This window comes from Lethenteron reissneri, chromosome 15 (genome assembly GCF_015708825.2).
Source record: "Lethenteron reissneri isolate LAM-NWPU_2019-01 chromosome 15, ASM1570882v1, whole genome shotgun sequence".
Lineage (NCBI taxonomy): Eukaryota > Metazoa > Chordata > Hyperoartia > Petromyzontiformes > Petromyzontidae > Lethenteron > Lethenteron reissneri.
Genome location: NC_083793.1, coordinates 3,147,354 through 3,165,106, shown reverse-complemented (window position 1 = coordinate 3,165,106; position 17,753 = coordinate 3,147,354). Strand labels below are relative to the sequence as shown.

The 17,753-nt window shown below is 44.3% G+C and overlaps 1 protein-coding gene across 2 annotated transcripts in view; it reads right to left on the bottom strand.

The window, feature by feature from the left end:
- Nucleotides 1-3,422: 3,422 nt before the first annotated feature.
- LOC133342586 (actin nucleation-promoting factor WASL-like) overlaps nucleotides 3,423-17,753 on the bottom strand; it is a 32,654-nt gene continuing 18,323 nt past the window's right edge. The window contains exons 1-7 of one of the 2 annotated variants that reach the window (XM_061551803.1): nucleotides 16,331-17,080; nucleotides 10,795-10,963; nucleotides 9,957-9,999; nucleotides 9,279-9,432; nucleotides 6,149-6,654; nucleotides 5,610-5,718; nucleotides 3,423-3,945 (exon numbers count right to left, since the gene is read on the bottom strand). In XM_061551803.1, the coding sequence (XP_061407787.1) occupies nucleotides 3,893-3,945; nucleotides 5,610-5,718; nucleotides 6,149-6,654; nucleotides 9,279-9,432; nucleotides 9,957-9,999; nucleotides 10,795-10,963; nucleotides 16,331-16,862 (1,566 nt within the window). In that variant the 5' untranslated portion in view covers nucleotides 16,863-17,080 and the 3' untranslated portion in view covers nucleotides 3,423-3,892. Of the gene's footprint in view, nucleotides 3,946-5,609; nucleotides 5,719-6,148; nucleotides 6,655-9,278; nucleotides 9,433-9,956; nucleotides 10,000-10,794; nucleotides 10,964-16,330; nucleotides 17,081-17,753 lie in introns of those variants that run through there. The other variant, XM_061551804.1, reaches the window with a different exon arrangement.

Sequence of the window (17,753 nt, the reverse complement as noted above, 5' to 3'; positions counted from 1 at the left end):
TATGTTACTCTCTTCCATCCTAGCTGGTAAACTTGGGTATCAGGATTACTGGGACGTAAAACTGTTACATATGTGGGAAATCAATCAGCTGTAATAAAATATACGTGTTTGCCTTGAGTATTTCCTCTGAGTTTAATATCAATTGACGACTAATATCTAATGATTCTCTACTTATCTGTTGTATGTCTATTTAACTTTTTTTCAAACCGTAAGTAACCAACAGTGCTAAGCGGAGATACAGGGGAGCAACATGTTGTGATCAATGTGTGTGAACGAGCGTTGCTTGTGTTTATTTGCCTCGACCATTGCCCCCAGAACTGTGTTATTTTTGACAGGATTACAAACACAGAGACAATTTCAACCGAGAAGATGGATTCTGGCTTAGCAATCATTGGAAGGACGTAATAAACCATTTCGGATCTTAACTGATTGTGTTCACGTTTACGGTGACTTTCAGACCGCGTTCCACTCACTGGCATGGTGCAGTGTGCAGAGTAATGTATGGTGTCGTAATTGTATAGTAAATATATAGCAGTGTGATACACATTAGGGTGGGTAGAATAATACATAGTGTTATATTAAAATGGATAAGGCAGCAACTGCAACAGCAGCAACTGCAGCAGCAGCAGAAACTGCAGCAGCAGCAGAAACTGCAGCAGCAACTGCAGTAGCAGCAGCAACTGCAGCAGCAGCAACTGCAGCAGCAGCAACTGCAGCAGCAGCAGCAGCAACTGCAGCAGCATCAGCAACTGCAGCAGCAGCAGCAACTGCAGCAGCAGCAGCAACTGCAGCAGCAGCAGCAGCAACTGCAGCTCCCTTTGATGCTGTTAATCCTGCATAATGCACATGCATATGTAGTACTAATCACATTCCTGCATTTCCCATAAATATGCTAAATTCCTCTTGATATGCAAATTCTTTTGTCAAGGCGCCCAGCTTATATATATGCTCCAAGCTCGTGTGCTGTTTCATTCAGACTCTGTCGCCTCGACGGACCTGGTTTTCACCTGAGAACGGCTGCTTGCGTTGTGGCCGAAACGTCGTGAGAATAATTTTATTATGTTTTATTTTTATTATTTTATTACTTCCCTTCTACGTGACTTTACCGAAAGAACCAAGAAGAGGATTACTGTGAGTTAAATATTCAGACTCGTTGTACAGCACATGTATGTATGCATGTTGAACTTCTTTCGCACCGTATGTAGCGAACCATACTAGCTGAGGGAGTGCTGAGTGCGAGTACACTTTCTAGAAAGACAAAGTGGTTGGGTGATCGTGAATGGCTATGCTCTCAACACTCCATACTCTTTGGTTTTTTCGATACAGTAATTTTGCTGTGACGGGTCCACCTGAAGACGGAAGCTTGTGTTGCCTCCGAAACGTCGTGATTTAATTTATTTGTTTTCTTTTAACCTACGTGACTTTTACCGAAAAAACCAAAGAGTATGGATCCTTGCAGTCACGAAAACTTCAAATCTAGAACTCTTGGGTCCCTTTGGAGATAAATAGTCCATGAGCCAGGATCTGAAATTGCACCTGTCGGTAGATTCCCATCTGAGGTGGCTGGCATAACTTGAGCAGTTCAATTCATAGTCAATTATGTGAGCACCATTTGAAATGAGAGGGTTATCAAGCAATTCATTCTCATTAGCCATATAAATAAATCAGTTCGACTAAATATTTACAGTACTCGCCCATAAATTATTTCGGTCTAGGCACTGGGGGTGGTTCTTCTCTGAGTATCACCGATTTGAGACGATAGCCGACACTAACCCTCACGTGCAGATATATTATAATCCATTGTTGTTTTCTTTACGTTACCAAAGTTTGAGGGATTACAAATTCGACTTTATAATGCGCAGACGAGAATGCCGATGAACGCAGACACTTCCAGCAATTGAGTGTAAGCAAGGAGGAAGGTGCCATTGTTACGTGTGTCATTGTAATACATTCTTTAAAACAATAGTGTGCAGCAGTGAGGGGCAACATTAGCCAGACCAATGTTTGAAATTCCAAACGTTTTATTTCTGAACTAAAATAGTGACGTCAACACAGGTACCGTTCAATTTCCTGAATCATTATAACATTAAGAATTAGAAAAACTCGAGGGTTGGAGTCAGTGGGAACTAAATATATGGTTGTTAATAATTTAGTGAATGCGATCTCATAACAATGGTATATAACCTACGGATACAGGCTTAAAATATACCGTTTATCGACTGTTTTCCAAACCGCATCTAAGTAATTTATGTTCATATTCAGGTACTGTATTTAGAATACATGACAATGCCACTACAGTACATATTAACACACATTTTTTTATAATCACAAAAAATAAGAAATGCATTTAAAAAAATCTGCATTAACTGAAGTATCTACAAATGACCCATTGGTGGCCGAGAAAAACACAGATTGTTTGTACCATTGCATCTCCAGGTATACAGCAAACAAAAACACAGTTTTAGTTGGAGGTGACCACTTGGAGCAGGAAACACACAACAGCGAAATATCATCAGCCATCCGACTCACTGTGCACTTAGACATATGCGGATATGTGAAATGGATAGATATGCGACCATCTACATTAAAATGCCCGCCACACCTTGACCACCTGATGGTAAAGCGCAAACTGTGTTTAACATGGGCAAACGTGCTGGGCGTGTGAGATTGAGAACACGTTACCGTGTTGGCAAAAGGTCGGATTTGCGAACGTCTATAGAGGACCAGAGTTCCATCACTGCGCACAAACACTGCACTGGGTATGGACGGCTAATTGGTCAGAGTGCACATTGATGGTCAGATGTGCGACGCATTTGATGCCCCTTAATTCCCCCCTGGTCATCAATTGGCGTTGCCCTTTCCACTGAACACTAACAATAGATTGTATTTTGTATCACTTACAGATGAAAGCAACATGAATTCATTGATACCAAAAAAGAAGAATCACATTTTGTACATATTTAACATGAGTAAAAATACTGTAATGTTGGAAAATAAACGAAACATTTTGCATATTTAAATGAAATACTCGCAACAGTGAGTGTCATGTCTCCACTTAAACACGTAGATTTATATTGATATTACAAGTCAGCCAGCTCATTGCTGTTTTGAATAGAGTGGGTCAGTCGACATTACAAATACATCAGAAAAAGAACCAGGAAAAAAAGTCAAAGCATCGTTCCTACATGTTATGATTGTCACAGGCATAGCTGTTATATATACGAGTGGGGGAAGACACTTTAAAAACACGTGAAAATGTCGCATATTTGTTAGGTCTTAAGACACAGTTGGTCAAAGAGTTGTTTTACCATGTAATTGCTACGGGCACTCACAACATAATTTCACGCGAACGCTACACGTGTGTAAATTCAACACGTTGCCGTTCGCGACCAATATTATTGACGGTGACGTTTTTGGGGGGGTTATATCACGTGACTTAAAATATGGCATAGATCCCACCTCCACCCGAAGGTTTGTCACGTGAACGATACGTGCCAATTTGTTACTAATTTAGCACAACGGATATGTGGAGTAACAAATTGGCGCGTTTTGTTTACGTGACAAACCTTATTCACAGGCCGTGTCGGGTGGAGGTGGGCAAACGACACATTTACATTTACGCGATCTGATCCAAAAAAAACGTTATCACGAACTCTACGTTTTATTCTTTGGTTCTTTCGGTTAAGTCACGTCTAAAGATAAAATAATAAATTAAAATATTATTTTATATTATATTATTTTATCTTTAGACGTGAATAATTCCTGCAGTCACGAAAGCTCCATAATTAAGAACGAACTCTACGTTTGTGCGGTGCCTCAGTTGGTGCGTGTGTGCATCGGTGCACGTGCTGTTTGTTCTACATTACAAAATCCCGTCTTCGATTGCTCGACTTTAATCTTCCCATTCATCGTCATCCTCTTCTGGTTCTTCGTCATCGTCCTCATCTGTGGTAACAAAGTTACATTTAAAAGGATGTCACCAATAAAACAAGATGACGAAAAATACGTCCGAAAAACAACCGCTTCGTGACCTTTTTCACATTGCATTGCGGCTCTTGAAATATTGAGCTGTTATTTTTGTTTTACCGAATTAGAAAAAAATGTCCCTTCTTGTTGTTGTGGTTGCCGACTCCTGGCCGACAGTGTTGATAACAGTTATGTTGACAGGTTCAAAGGGTTCATTTGAAATGTAATATCACCCCCACTAACGGGGGAATCTAAACACTGAACGAACACATTCAAAGATGTGATGCATGAAGGACTTCAAGTGTGTAACTGGGCCACACTTTGTAACGCGGTCCTGCATGGTTACAACCATGGGCTTGTTATTTAGTCTGGGATATATAAACCGAGCATACTTATTTATTTAAGTATATATTTTCTCCGTGATTTTTTTTCTTGTTATGTGTATTTTTCTCTCTCGTTATTTATGTATATTTTTATTTCTATTTGCTAAGTAGTGGGGTTTTGTTTTTGTATCATCTGTGTAAGGGACTGGCGAATTCATGTACAGAGTTGTTGGATGAAATTGTATGGATGACGCTCTATAAAATGACGTTGTTATTATTATTATTAAAAGCACGTGTCAGTGCCATCAAACGTTTTGGTGTGCAGACGAGCACTTGAAGAACCAGAGATTCTGTAAAGACAAGACGGCCCTCACTGAGATACAATACAGCTCTCTCTCTATGTGCCCCTGGTCTGCAGTCGCCTCGCGTCAATGGGAATCTAAATAATTGACACAATGCTCCTCCACGACGCATGGTGAGTTTAGAATATACAGTATTGCTATTTTGGTGAACCCGTAGATTCGATTATGCGTTCTTCCCAATAACGCCCAGTAACCCAGCTGCATTTGTTTAACAAGCCTGACTTCTGATGAGACATATTCTTAGTTTTTTTCGGTAAAGTCACGTAGGTAAAAAAATTTAAATTAAAATTAATAAAAGTTAAATACTTTGATTAATTGTTCTACTTAAAATTTAAATTAATAAAAGTAAAATACTTTTATGAATTTTAATTTTTTACCTACGTGACTTTACCGAAAAAACCTAAGAATATGAATCATTGCAGTCACGAATGCTTCAAATCTAGAATTCTGATGAGACCCAATCGGCCAAAAATAATCCAGTGGTTGCTCACCTAAACACACGCAGCTGAATAATATTTTTGTACAGAAGCTAAAACTTTTCGTTTGAATATAAATGTAACCAATTTCATCAGATATTGGAAGCATAGCTGGATTTTGGGCCTGGTTAGTACTGAGGTGGGACACTGTCTGGAGATGACGAGATAGTTTAGGCTCAGACTGGCAAAGTGTGGCAGCCAGGGAGTTGAATGCGCATGGCAGAATGTCGACTACGAGAGATGGAGCGATGAAATCACTTCTTGTAAAGGAGCAAGGTGGATTGTTGGATCGTGGGATCAAGAGTGGTGGCTGCTGGCTTGAGGGAAGCCTTAAATCCAGCAGTGGACTGGACCATGGCTGATGATGAACATCTACAGTGGCCCCATTTGAGAGCGATATTTAAAAAGGATCATAATCAGCCGAATTAAATGCTCCTGATGATGGTGGTGGAAAGCGGTGCGTGAAAGCGTTGTGTTCTCACCGGAGGAATGGATGACTTTGTTTCTCATCTCCAGTGCTTTCATGAGCGCACCCGCAATACCGGGAACATCCTCCGTGCAAGAGGGTGAGGCAGGGCTCGTGAGCTCAGCCTGCGATCAAGGGGAACATGACACGCGTGTTTACGCACGGTGGATGTCGGAAGAGGTGAATGGTTCGCCAGGCACACGGTCTTCTTCTTTGTACGGCTGATGTAGATGCAGGGCAAGAATCCAGTTCATCAGCCGCTGCACAATGCAGATTGCTACCACGAACGCAATTTTGTGACAGTGGCCATGAATCTAAATGTGTGCAAATTCAAGTGAACACAATTATAGATCAACCTCGATGGGGCTCATGTGCAGCTCGTGAATCGGAGAAACATAAAAACACGTCCCTTCATTTAATTCAGACACTTCCGTCTCGTGGCGTGAAGTCGATGGCACAATTTGAATAACATTGCGGGGTGATAAATCATTAAAAAAACATTTGAAAGAAGACGCACGACGAAGTCGAATCTCAAGACCGATTGCGTCAACTCACAGCCTTGAGTGAGATACCCTGGCGGATCTGGTCCAGCAGTGCCCCGCGTCTCCCTCCTCCTCCTCCTCCATCTCCTCCACCTCCTCCCTGGGCAAGTGGCTCAGTTTGCATGGGTGGCGGGGGTACCCCAGGTGGAGGGGGTACCCCGGGTGGAGGGGGTTTATTCGCCGGCGGGGGCGGCGGCGGCGGTGGCGGCGGCGCCGACATTGCCGGGGGGCCCGGGGCCGGCCCGCACGGCGGTGCCCTCGGACCCTGCAGAGGTGGCGGCGGTGGCGGCGCTTGGGAGGAGGCAACACCGCGCTGGGTGGGCGGTGGGGGCGGTGGAGGCACGGCTCTGCTGTTGAAGGGGGGCTGATGCGTCGGCTGCGGCGACGGCGGCAGGCTCGGGGGCAGAGTAGGGCACGGCCGGGAGGGCAGCGGGCGGGAGTTGTGGCTGCGACCTTTGGAGGGCTGCGGCGGGGCTTCTATCTGGGGGGGTGTTGGTGGCAGCGGGCCGGCCCTGGGTGCTGGCGGAGGCAGTCGCGTTGGTGGATGATCGATCAGTAAGGGAGACAAAATGCACGTTGTGGTTCAACATAATAACACTCGCACGGCATGTCGAATACACACAGACGCACATTTGCACGTGGCTCAGTCATAATAAAAGCATCTGCTCGTGCGTGGGTGCTCGGCAGGCGAGAGCTACGTCTGTGGCTATTGCCGGGCAGTGGTGGTGCCCGCCTGGAATCCAGCACTGTGGAGGTGAGTGTTGGTGGATCACACAAACACTGTGAAACTCCCTTCCCGTGGTCATCGAGACGGCATGCCTTGTCTCTCCAGAAGAAGGCAGGACAGCAAGGTGTGGGCTCAATCTGTTCCATCTGTATGTGGGCTCAATCTGTTCCATCTGTATGGGATAGTGATTCCCCTTGTGTGCGTGGATTTTCTCCGTGTGCTCCGGTTTCCTCATGTAAGTACTCATTGGCCGATAACACCTTAATATATAGAGGATCACAGAGCTTGGGAAATTGCTGGTGCCGGCTCACTGCCTGGCTGCCTTTCCGCTCGCCTCTGGTTCTTTGCGCCTCTGAGCCATTCTCTCTCTACTAGGCCTCGGCAAGGGAAGGTAAAAGGTAAAAACAACGAGCCCACCTTTACCCTACCTTTTACCTTACCACAATACAATCACTCTACCCTTACATTTTACCCTTTAGCAAGGTAAGGTAAAGGTCAAAAGCAACAAGCCTACCTTTACCCTACCTTTTACCCTTACCTCATACAAATTACCCGATTACAGGGTAATTACTGGGGTACTACACGTGAAAAAGGTTTATAACAGGTAAATGCTAGGTAGAGAGCTTTATTCATCTATATATAAGGGAAATTTGTGAATATGTGTGTCTGTTCGAAATGTTTAGAGCATACTTCCCAACATGAAACAAACTTGAAATTTGGCATGTGAGCAGCTTCCAGACTGTACACAATGCAAAAAGTATAAAAATAGACTTTTGTATTTTTTTTGGGGGGGGGGGGGGCGCAATAATGGATATATTTCGCACGGCAAGTGAGCGGTGACGTCACATCTGTGATGTCACCCGCATGCGGCAGCGTCACGCAGTGTGCCTACTGACGTCACGCATCCCCCCCACCCTCCACGTAGCCCGTGTATTAATCCAAGACAAGAATCCAAATCTTGGGCGAAGCCGGGTAGTAAAGCTAGTATAGAATACTCTCGATGATTCCAATTTTAAATGGAAGCCACGGACTGCGCCACAGAGCTTTTAGCGAGCGGTAAACAAGGTATTTACCGGGTAATATTTCGCGCTACCTTTACCCTACCCTTTACCTTACCCCTTGGCATGTCGACACCTTTACACTTTACCTTTACCATTTTACCCGGTAAAAATGGTAAATTTCCTTACCTTGCCGAGGCCTACTCTCTACGAGAGTGAGTAAATGCTACAAGTTGAAATTATTATTAGTATTACATGGCAGGATGGTGATAGATGGCGATGCCTTTGGAAGGTCTTCATCCAGCAGTAGATTGACCATGGCTGATGGTGGCAACGGAAGTAAGTCACTGATGTAAATTAGAATTTTTATCGTTCAGGGGCTAGGGAGTTAAAACTTGCCGCAAATATAGTTGAGTAGCTGACTTTCTAACTCGCGACATTTGAAAAGCAACGTTTATAAAATGTGCCCCCCCCCCCCAAACATTACGGTTACTTTGATTTGCTTGTAAGGCACAGCCATCCTAAAGTTCTAAATTGCTTAACGTCTCCTGCTAAGCACAAACATACGATCAGCAGGACCGGCGAGTCAAGAAATACACTCAACTCCTGTGGAGAGTGACGCTAAACCCGATATGAATCAGGTAAAGCCTGCTGCTGGTCACCGGAGAAGCATGAAGCACAGTGTATGCAATCGACACAAAACTGGTTACGATTTGAGAATCGTAAGTCAAAGTGTTTTCATGCCCAGGAAAGGAGTGGGTGATGACCTATCTACAGAGGCGCACCTGGGCCTGAGGTGGAAATTCCACACTCCAATAACAAAATGTAGTACAATTTCCGCGGGTATATAACATATTAAGTCAAGATTACATTAGTATGTTGCTGTGAGATCTCAACTGGTTAGAAAATTACTCGCAAGGCTGCGGAAATATTTGAAAAGGTAGAGAAAAGAGGAAAGGAGTTAAAAAAAGCATTGTTTCGTCAATTAATATCAAATTCTTGTGCTCGCAAAACATTGATAGAATCGTGAGTGTAAAAGTACATTCATATGTAAGTTGGATGTACATTTCAATAATGGCTTCATGTTACTACTGCAGTCACCAAAGGTCCTACCAATCGCTGCAATATTAAATGGTTGTCGAAGTATCGCACCCCGATTTCATTTGTCCTTAGCTTAGCGCCTCACTCATTCTACTATCGAGACGCAACACCAAAGGACCAGCAATCTCAGTGGCCACATCTTTAGCAATTTTTTTTGCAGTATAAAAATAGTTTAAAAAAATCCAACTTCACATGGGACACCATCAGCTGTGCCGATGTTCCTCAACGGCTCGCGTAGCTCGTACTGGACGTCACGAGCGGCCATCGTGGTGTTGCACGCGACGAGCGAGTGGCGCGGGATCTCAGCGTCGACTTACGCTGCTGTGACATCTCGGTCTTTACCCCCTCCAGGCCGCCGTGGCTCTCGATGAAGTCGAAGATGATCTTTGACGTCTCCTTGTCCTTGAGCTGCGACTCGGAGATGCCAGCGCTGTCGAAGAGCTTCTTCAGCTGCGGGTCCATGACGTTGGTCTGCAGCGGGGGGGTGGAGGGGGGGGTTGAATAAGGGTGGCGTGTTGTCGTCAAAGTGATGTCCTCAAATCGGGCATTGCAACTAACTATGACTAACTATTAACTTTTCATTATTTTTATTTTACCACGCAAGGCCCCACTGAGCTACATAGCTCTTTTTCAGAAGTGACCTGGTCACAAATGATATCTCAACGAAGTGGCTTATCACGTGAAAATGTATAGTAGCTAAAATACTCTAAACGCGTGTTTGTAAATGTGGAGGGAAAAACCGGAGGACCCAGAGAAATATCCACGTGACCACGGGGAGGACATGCAAACTCCAAATATACAGGTCGTCAGGGTTCCTGATCAAACCCACGACCTTCTGTATACAGGTAGTTAACATCTCACCACCGTTTTCAGCCCTTTGACAACGAATGGAAATTCCTCATTCCTATGGCAAGGTCGAGTCTCTCCATAAAAAGGAGGGATTTTTTAGAAAGGGATATGATAATTATGCCATCTTGATATAAGTATTTACTCACATCAAAGCCAGCATTGGGGTCCCATCCAACGTGTCCAACGTGTCTGAAATACACAACGAACCGTTGAAACAAAACGGAAGCAATTTCAAGGTCCCTGCCATATAATTCTCTCATTATTTTTGTTCTGCGTTTAGAAAGTGGCCCATTACAGACGAGTGGCCTCTCGCAGTCAGGATCACGGCCGCATATGTACGTGCCGGCAGAGTAACCCCATCCCGGGCAACATGCCACGATGGCATGTGGTTGGAACCGTTGAGTCAACGTTGAATGTTGGGTGCTACGTCTGTTGCAATGTGTATATATGTAAGTACGTTGAACTTATTTTTGCACCGTACGTAGCCGACCGTACTAATCGGAGGTGTGTTTCAGCAATTTCCTCTTCGATGTGGAGCTGCAGTTGTAGCGGTTAGCGCTACGCTGCGCTACGAACCCGGCGACCCGAGTTTGAATCCCACTCACGGCCAACACCAGTGACGATTCACTCAGTCACATATTCACTTTAAGATGTTTTGTTCTTGTTTTTTGTTTGCTGCGGTTGCACCCGATTCAAGAGCCGAATGGCTCACAGGGCTATACCTAATAAATGAACTTGAACTTGATTATCTGAACCGGTCATGGGCCTTCTCAGGGTCGACTCACCCGGTGCGGTGTGTAAAGTTACCACTGAGGAGACAAAGGCGGCCGGGCGTGGCGTTGGCCACCCAGCTCGTCCAGTGCCGTGCGCGCTAACAGCATTTTCCACAACAGTCTGTTCAGGCTCCATGGGGGCTATTTGTCCGTGTCTTTGTTTCAGCAAGATAACTCTGCGTGTGCGAGGATTCTGACATTGCCGCCTCACTGGAAGTTGCTGGGCATCCCAATGTCAGCCTTGCAGAACTTTTTCTTCTTCTTGCTGCTGCTGCTGCTGCTGTTGTTGGACTTGCCACTCGGTATCGGTGCCGTCGGTGTGTTGGGGATCACGGGCAGGGGCCGTGCCTGCTGCATGGGGAGTGTGTTTGACGATATTGCTGCAGAGAGAGAGAGAGAGCACGAAGCATGCAGTTGTATATATGGTGTGAACTTATTTCGCACCATACTTAGCCAACCCCACTAATCGGACGTGCAGGGGAAGGACAACAAACTTAACGCTGTCTCCCCGACAGACCTGGTTTTCACCTGAGGACGGCTGCTTGCGTTGTGGCCGAAACGTCGTGAGAATATTTTATTATGTTTATTTTTATTATTTTATTACTTCCCTTCTACGTGACTTTACCGAAAGAACCAAGAAGATGAAGGCGAATAAGGCAGTTTTAAAGAAATTAGTTTTCAGTTGACGATAACCAATATGATTTTGCGATAGCACTCATAATCCATTCACCCAATTACGGTGCCTAGACGTTACTGTAACGATGATACTTTTAATCATAGGAATAGCTCCAACAGTCTTGTGATCTTTCCGAACGGTTCTACTTGGGTATCTGGGTTAATGCTTAAGAAAATGTGCCTTATTCCCTATGATCTCACTCACTCAATTCCCTCATTCATCATCCGTAGAATTACCAACGCACAGATGGCTCCAAGACTCCCATCCTAATACGCTCCAATTAATATTGATCACTCATTCGCGCAAGCACTAATCTGTCATGCACATCATCAGCATCATTCTTGATTTCACTAATTTTCTCTCCGTCTTCAACGCTCAATCGCATATTTGTTACTTGTAATATTACTAAATCATTGCATATCTCATATTGGTGTAAGATGGCTTGTATGATGGTAGTCTGAAATTAAATTAGCGACTCAACATATTTCAGAAAACAGGGTTGGTCAGCAAGGACACGTGACAAATACATTTTCCGTATCGTCCTTCCACAAGGAAGTCCACGCCTCCATTGCCTATTCTGAGAGCAAGTGCATTAACTTCGCAAAATACTCATCAGACCAATTCACAAACAACACTCATTCTACCAACGGATACCTCGTACACACCACTCATACACAACATTAAAACACAATAACCATACACGTGACTTACCATAATTAAGACCACATATGCACACACCAGTTACAGACACCAAGTCATAAACAAGACTCCTACACACTGCACACCCCTGATACATACCACATATAACCCTGCTCACACACGCATAATATATATACAACGATGAAGACAAGAACAATGAATACAAATCTGGTGATTAAAATAAACAGTGTATTTAAGAGATGGCTTTGTGGTTTAGATGTCACAGCAATGTGTTGGTACTATGAAGATCCTGGGTTAATATCTTGGCAGCCATCCTGTGGTTAGGCAGAATTTCAAGTAGGGTAAGTTAATCCTCCCAGCCAGGGCAGCACATTTGTACACATAAAACAATCATGTTTCAATTAGATGTTTTGTTTACATTTTGGTTTGACTGCCACGTGACAAACGTTTCTATCGTGGGGCGAGTGCGAGAGTTCAGCACCTCTCCTGTGGACAAGGGATTATCTGGAGGCATCTCAAAAGTAGTTCTCAGATAGCAGCTTCCACGGGAAATTCTTTACCATTGGGAGATGCAGTTTTGTACTTGAGGTATACATGGATGTGTTGCCCGATGAAATTTCACAGATAGCATTGGGCTATAATTTAAAACATTTTAAATGAAAAATTGCTGCAAATTCGATTTTTGGGAGTCAGTTTTGCGTCATTTAAAAATGCAGTTTTCTACCAGAGATGCACTGGTGGGAAAAGCAACGATACATGGACATGTAAGGAGGTGCAAGTGAACAATTATAGATTTATCTCCAGACATCTATAGCTCACGAACTGAGGAGCATTACCACTCACACACCTTTATTTATTTCATTCAAAACTGTGTTGTTTTAATGCTAACTCACTGGATTATAAATTAACAAAAAAACGAAACAATCAACGTCAGCTGACGCCACAATTATACTCTTTAAGTGGCGAGGATGTTTAGTTTACATATTAGATGCTTTAATGACTGATAATAGAGCACTTCCAAATGCTGACATTTTATGTGTCATGATTGGGAACTCTAACAGAATAAATAAAAAATAGTTTATCAACGCACCAGAAAAAAACCACACCACTTAGCGATAATTTTAATTTAAACAATTAGGGTGGAGCATTGGCCGCCGTGATAGTCGCTAAGTGGTGTGATATCTAAACTGATCCACCCCCATCAAAGCACTGGGCCATTAACTCTAACCCCCCCTCCCCCCCGCTATAATTAACTGGTCAGTGCAGTGGAGTACGGTCAAACAACCCTCGTGACCGATATGCCATCAGGAGACCTTTATCCGGCAGTGAATTGACAACAGGGCCCTATGGTGAAGCGTAATTATATATTTTAAACAATAGCCAAACGCAGCAATGAGTGTGACATTCCGCTTCTGTGTAGTTGATCTGTGGCCGGACTAGCGGATCCAGCTGGACAAACGGAAGTACGAGGCAAGATAGCGGACGTGCCGCTGTGCTGGTGGCTTCCTCCAATAGCAGCTGCAATAGAGGCACCAAAAAAACGAAAAAATTCCCCCAAAAAGGGATGGAGTTTAAGACGACGGCCGATGTCGGCTTCGCAAAGAGACAAACGCTCTCTTCTGTGCCGCCCTCGCAATTGTGACGTCTCAGCGGCGTCAGATCAGATCACGGGCAACTCGCTGAAATTACGAAACTCGCCGCGCGGATTATGTTGAGACATTGGGTAATTGACGCAGTTTTTGTTCAAGACATCTCGATCTATGGATTTTTTGGGACACATTGCAGCTATGTTGTTAATAGAAGCACATTTGCCGTGAAATCACCGCGCCACCGGCAAAGGGGCGGTGGTGCAGTAGTCAGTGCGATGCGCTATACATTGGACAAGTGAAGTTTGATTCTTAGACACAGCTAGCATCAGTGGAGTGATATCTAAACAAGTACTGCTCCCCCACCACCACCACCACCCCCTTCACCAACTCACACCATCGAGCATGGTGAAGTCTGGTCAAATAAGCCACACGACCATTCACGGCATACTGAAGCTTTCATCCGGGAGTGGATTAACCAAGGACTGCGAATTGTTATTCTTGTTAAAGAGCAGTATCGTATTACTTGGGATTACTTAATCTTTCAGCAAATTAATTATGGTGTTATGTAAGATAAGGAACAGCTTGCATGTGTGCAGTGATACATGTGCGTGTGTGTGTGCATGCGGGCGTGGTGCTGGCCACCCACCCCTCGTGTGCCATGCTGGCCTTCATTGGTGCTCGCGAACAGGACTTGCCCCAAAGTCTATAAGGGGGATTTTTGTCCTTTGTTTCCGTGAGAAACTCTGGTACAAATGCTTGTACACTGGTGCTGTCCCTGCCTGCAGTCTATAAGGCGAAGCGTGGGGTGTGTGCCAATGAAAATTAATTTTGGTTGAAGTAGGTGTTGAAAAGGTGTCCATGCATTCGTGTAAACGTGTTCATGGATACTGCTGGATACGAACGTATGAGTCCGTATGGTACAATAAAGTTGGTAGTGGTGCAGCTCTGTTCCCCGCACCTTTATGATTCGAAAGTTTGGCTACGTACGGTGCAAAAGAAGTTCAACATACATATATGACTAGCTCACGCCTGTGCTGGAGGATGGGCCACCACGAGAGCTCTAGAGTGTCCCAATAGAGAGCATTTGGTTTACTCTTCCACACTGGCTTATGTCTTGTGGCATGATATCCAGGGTTAATTTTAGCCAGGTCTGTCCAGGCCCAGGACACGCTGCTGGCGGGACGATGTCACTCAGCCGGCCTGGGAACGTCTGTGAATTCCCCAGGAAGAGCTAGAATCTGTTTAAAGTAGTGGAGTATATAGTGTTAGTAGTGTGCAGTAGTGTATAGTGTAGCTGTGTGTAGTAGTGTATAGTGTAGTGTATAGTGTAGTGTAGTAGTGTATAGTGTAGTAGTGTATAGTGTAGTAGTGTATAGTAGTGTATAGTAGTGTATATTGTAGTGTATAGTGTAGTGTATAGTGTAGTAGTGCTGGAGTGTGGCCAGGGAGAGGGAGGTGTGGACCGCCACTACTCAACACGCTGCCGCCACGACCCTCACCAGGACAAGCGGATTGAGAAACGAACGAACACCTGCACACCACATCCAGTATACCTATTTTTAATTTTATTGCCGTGGCTACTAGTCACGTGCCCAATCCTGTCTAGGAACGAGCCAGAAAATGTCCAGTGAGAAGTTAAGCCCTAACTGCATAAATGGATGGACAGAAGGGGGTGTGGATGTTGTGACGGGATTACAGATGCTGAAATTGAATGCGAAATTGGTAAAAAAAAAATAGAAAACACTAACACGATTGGTATTTGCCCCTACCTCTGAAAGCATCAACAGTCGGATTTCCTTTTTTTCCATTAGTGCACCAGTTAATTTATAAACATTAAAAATGTAATTAATTGCTTTCCTTAATGCACATTTCTGCAATTAGTATATTTAATATGCCACATCCATTTGAATTATTAATAACATTCACTCATTTGCTCTATATATTTTTTCTAATTATTACATTATATCAAAACTTAACTTGTGAGGAATATGACGTGTGTATGCGTACAGGTAATAGTAACACGACAGCAACCCAACGTCACTGAAACTGACCTATAGCACTGAGAAACCACTTCTAAACACCTTTACTCGTTTCAAGGTCAAAAGGTCATCATGATCTCTGCCGCTGAAACCACACCTCGCCATCCCTTCTGCTAGATGCCCTCTTTCAGTAACCTGCCCTCTTAACTACTGGACATCTTTGAAAAAGAGCTTTATAGATCATCGGATTCCTCCAGTATACATATTCTGATTTAGTTTTAGTTTTTCTTGCACACTCATCCTGACCATCACAACCACCTCTTCCTTATTACACCTACAACATTGCAAGTTGCTTACCTTATCATGCCATAGTATTCCTAACATCATCTAGTCACTTGTGTTACCTAAAGAATAAGAGCTGCGATGTTTAATGTCTCTTCATTAGCCCATTATCTGCAGTTTTGCTTTGCCATGAATGAAAGTTGTTAACATCAGAAACGATTACCAATGTCTGACATTCGGAACCGTAAATTATTTGAAAATTGTTATCGTTTAACAACCCTAATGGAATATAATAGACACAGTAACGGCAAATAATTTAACGGTCATAAAAAACGGATTTCGAATGCAAAGTTGTAAATGCCATTTTAACGTATTGTTGGCACCACAGTAAACATGGAATGTTGGGCTAACGGTTCCAACCACGTGGCAATGTTGGGCCAAAACACTGCATGTTTACATTCCTGCATCCATCTTCACATGGAATTCGTTTTTTTTTTACCAGCTATTTGCATTATCAGAAATGGGGATGAGGTACAGACAAAGCAGCCAAAGACGGGATACCTCTTTTATTGAGTTTCCTCCAGCGGAATTGAGGCAGGCAAGTGGTAGTAATTCGATCAACGTCTTCATCCTCAGGACGGCTACACCTAACCTCCCATAGCACTTTCTCCAGCATCATCCACAACGCTTCCCTTTCATTGTTCGCTGAGCCTACGTCTGGACAGGACCTTGAGAAGGGCAGGCAAAATGCAGGCCCCCCATTTTTCTCCAAGCATGACCCCCCCGCCGTCTCGTCCAAAGGTCCACTCTTTAGTAGGGCGCATCGTAAGGGCACGCACTCCACGGGAATCTGCTCGGCATGCCCAATGTGCAGCAGGTGACTGACGGGTCCACCGTTGTCCACTCGCGCCTCCGCAGTGCCCTCTTCAATGGAACACTGTTTGCCGAGGCACGCGAGTACGCTGCGCTTGTCTCCCAGACAGCTGCTGCTGCTGATGCTGCTGCTGCTGCTACTTGACTTTCGTGCCAAACTCCTAGCTATGCAAGGCTCCTGGTCTTCAGGCTGCTGCAGTGCTAGCGCCGTACAAAACATCCCGCCGTCCTCACACCTGTCCGTCGGGTAATCCCACAACTTGCAATGCCCTCTTGTTTGGATACCAGTCCTAGGGCTTGATAGTTACTTGTTATGTGTATGCCTAGACTGTCGTATAATTTTGTTAGTTAGTTGGTTGCTAGCTATGCATAGCGGGGAGCTTTCACTATGAGAGCTGTTAAACAAACAAGCGAATGTGTCTGTGGAGGTAGGGGCTGGTCGAAAGCAAACAAACAAATACATTGGCTGTGTGGGTGAGGAAAAGAAAACACAGCTTGTGTGTGCGTCACACAGCCCGCCATCTGTCACTTCCTTTTTTTCCCGTAAGCCTCTGGAATTTAATCTTGATTTGATGCCAGAGCGTGTTTGTAAAGGTTTAAGGGCCATGGTTAAAAGGGTAAAACCCAGGCTTCAACTGTAAGTCCGCAGATTAGGTACGGAGCGTCGACCGGAATTCGTGCAAATCGCGTCCCTCTGTGGATTCTTGCCCCCTTGCTGTAACTTTTTTTCCCAAGATCAGTTTCAACGATGACAATTTGTGTTACGAGAAATTTAGGAGATCAAAATGAACGCGTAAATATCTGTGCGGGGTATTTCCCCTCCCATGACGTAACATGCCCCCCTACGGTTCTCTTTTAGATTAATCAGAATAGCCACGTCTAATGCGGATGAGCTATATAAAGCTTTGTTTGTGCGTATGTGAATTTTTTTTTAATCCTTTATATTAAGTTCGCTTGCTTGCTTGCGTGCTTGCGTGCTTGCTTGCTTGCTTACGACCCTGCAAATCTTTCGGTCGTTTTTTAACCCACTCCCCGTGATCCAATCGAGCTGACATTTTGCACACAGACTCGTTGTGCGAGACATTTAATGTTCGTGATATTTTTTTTTCCC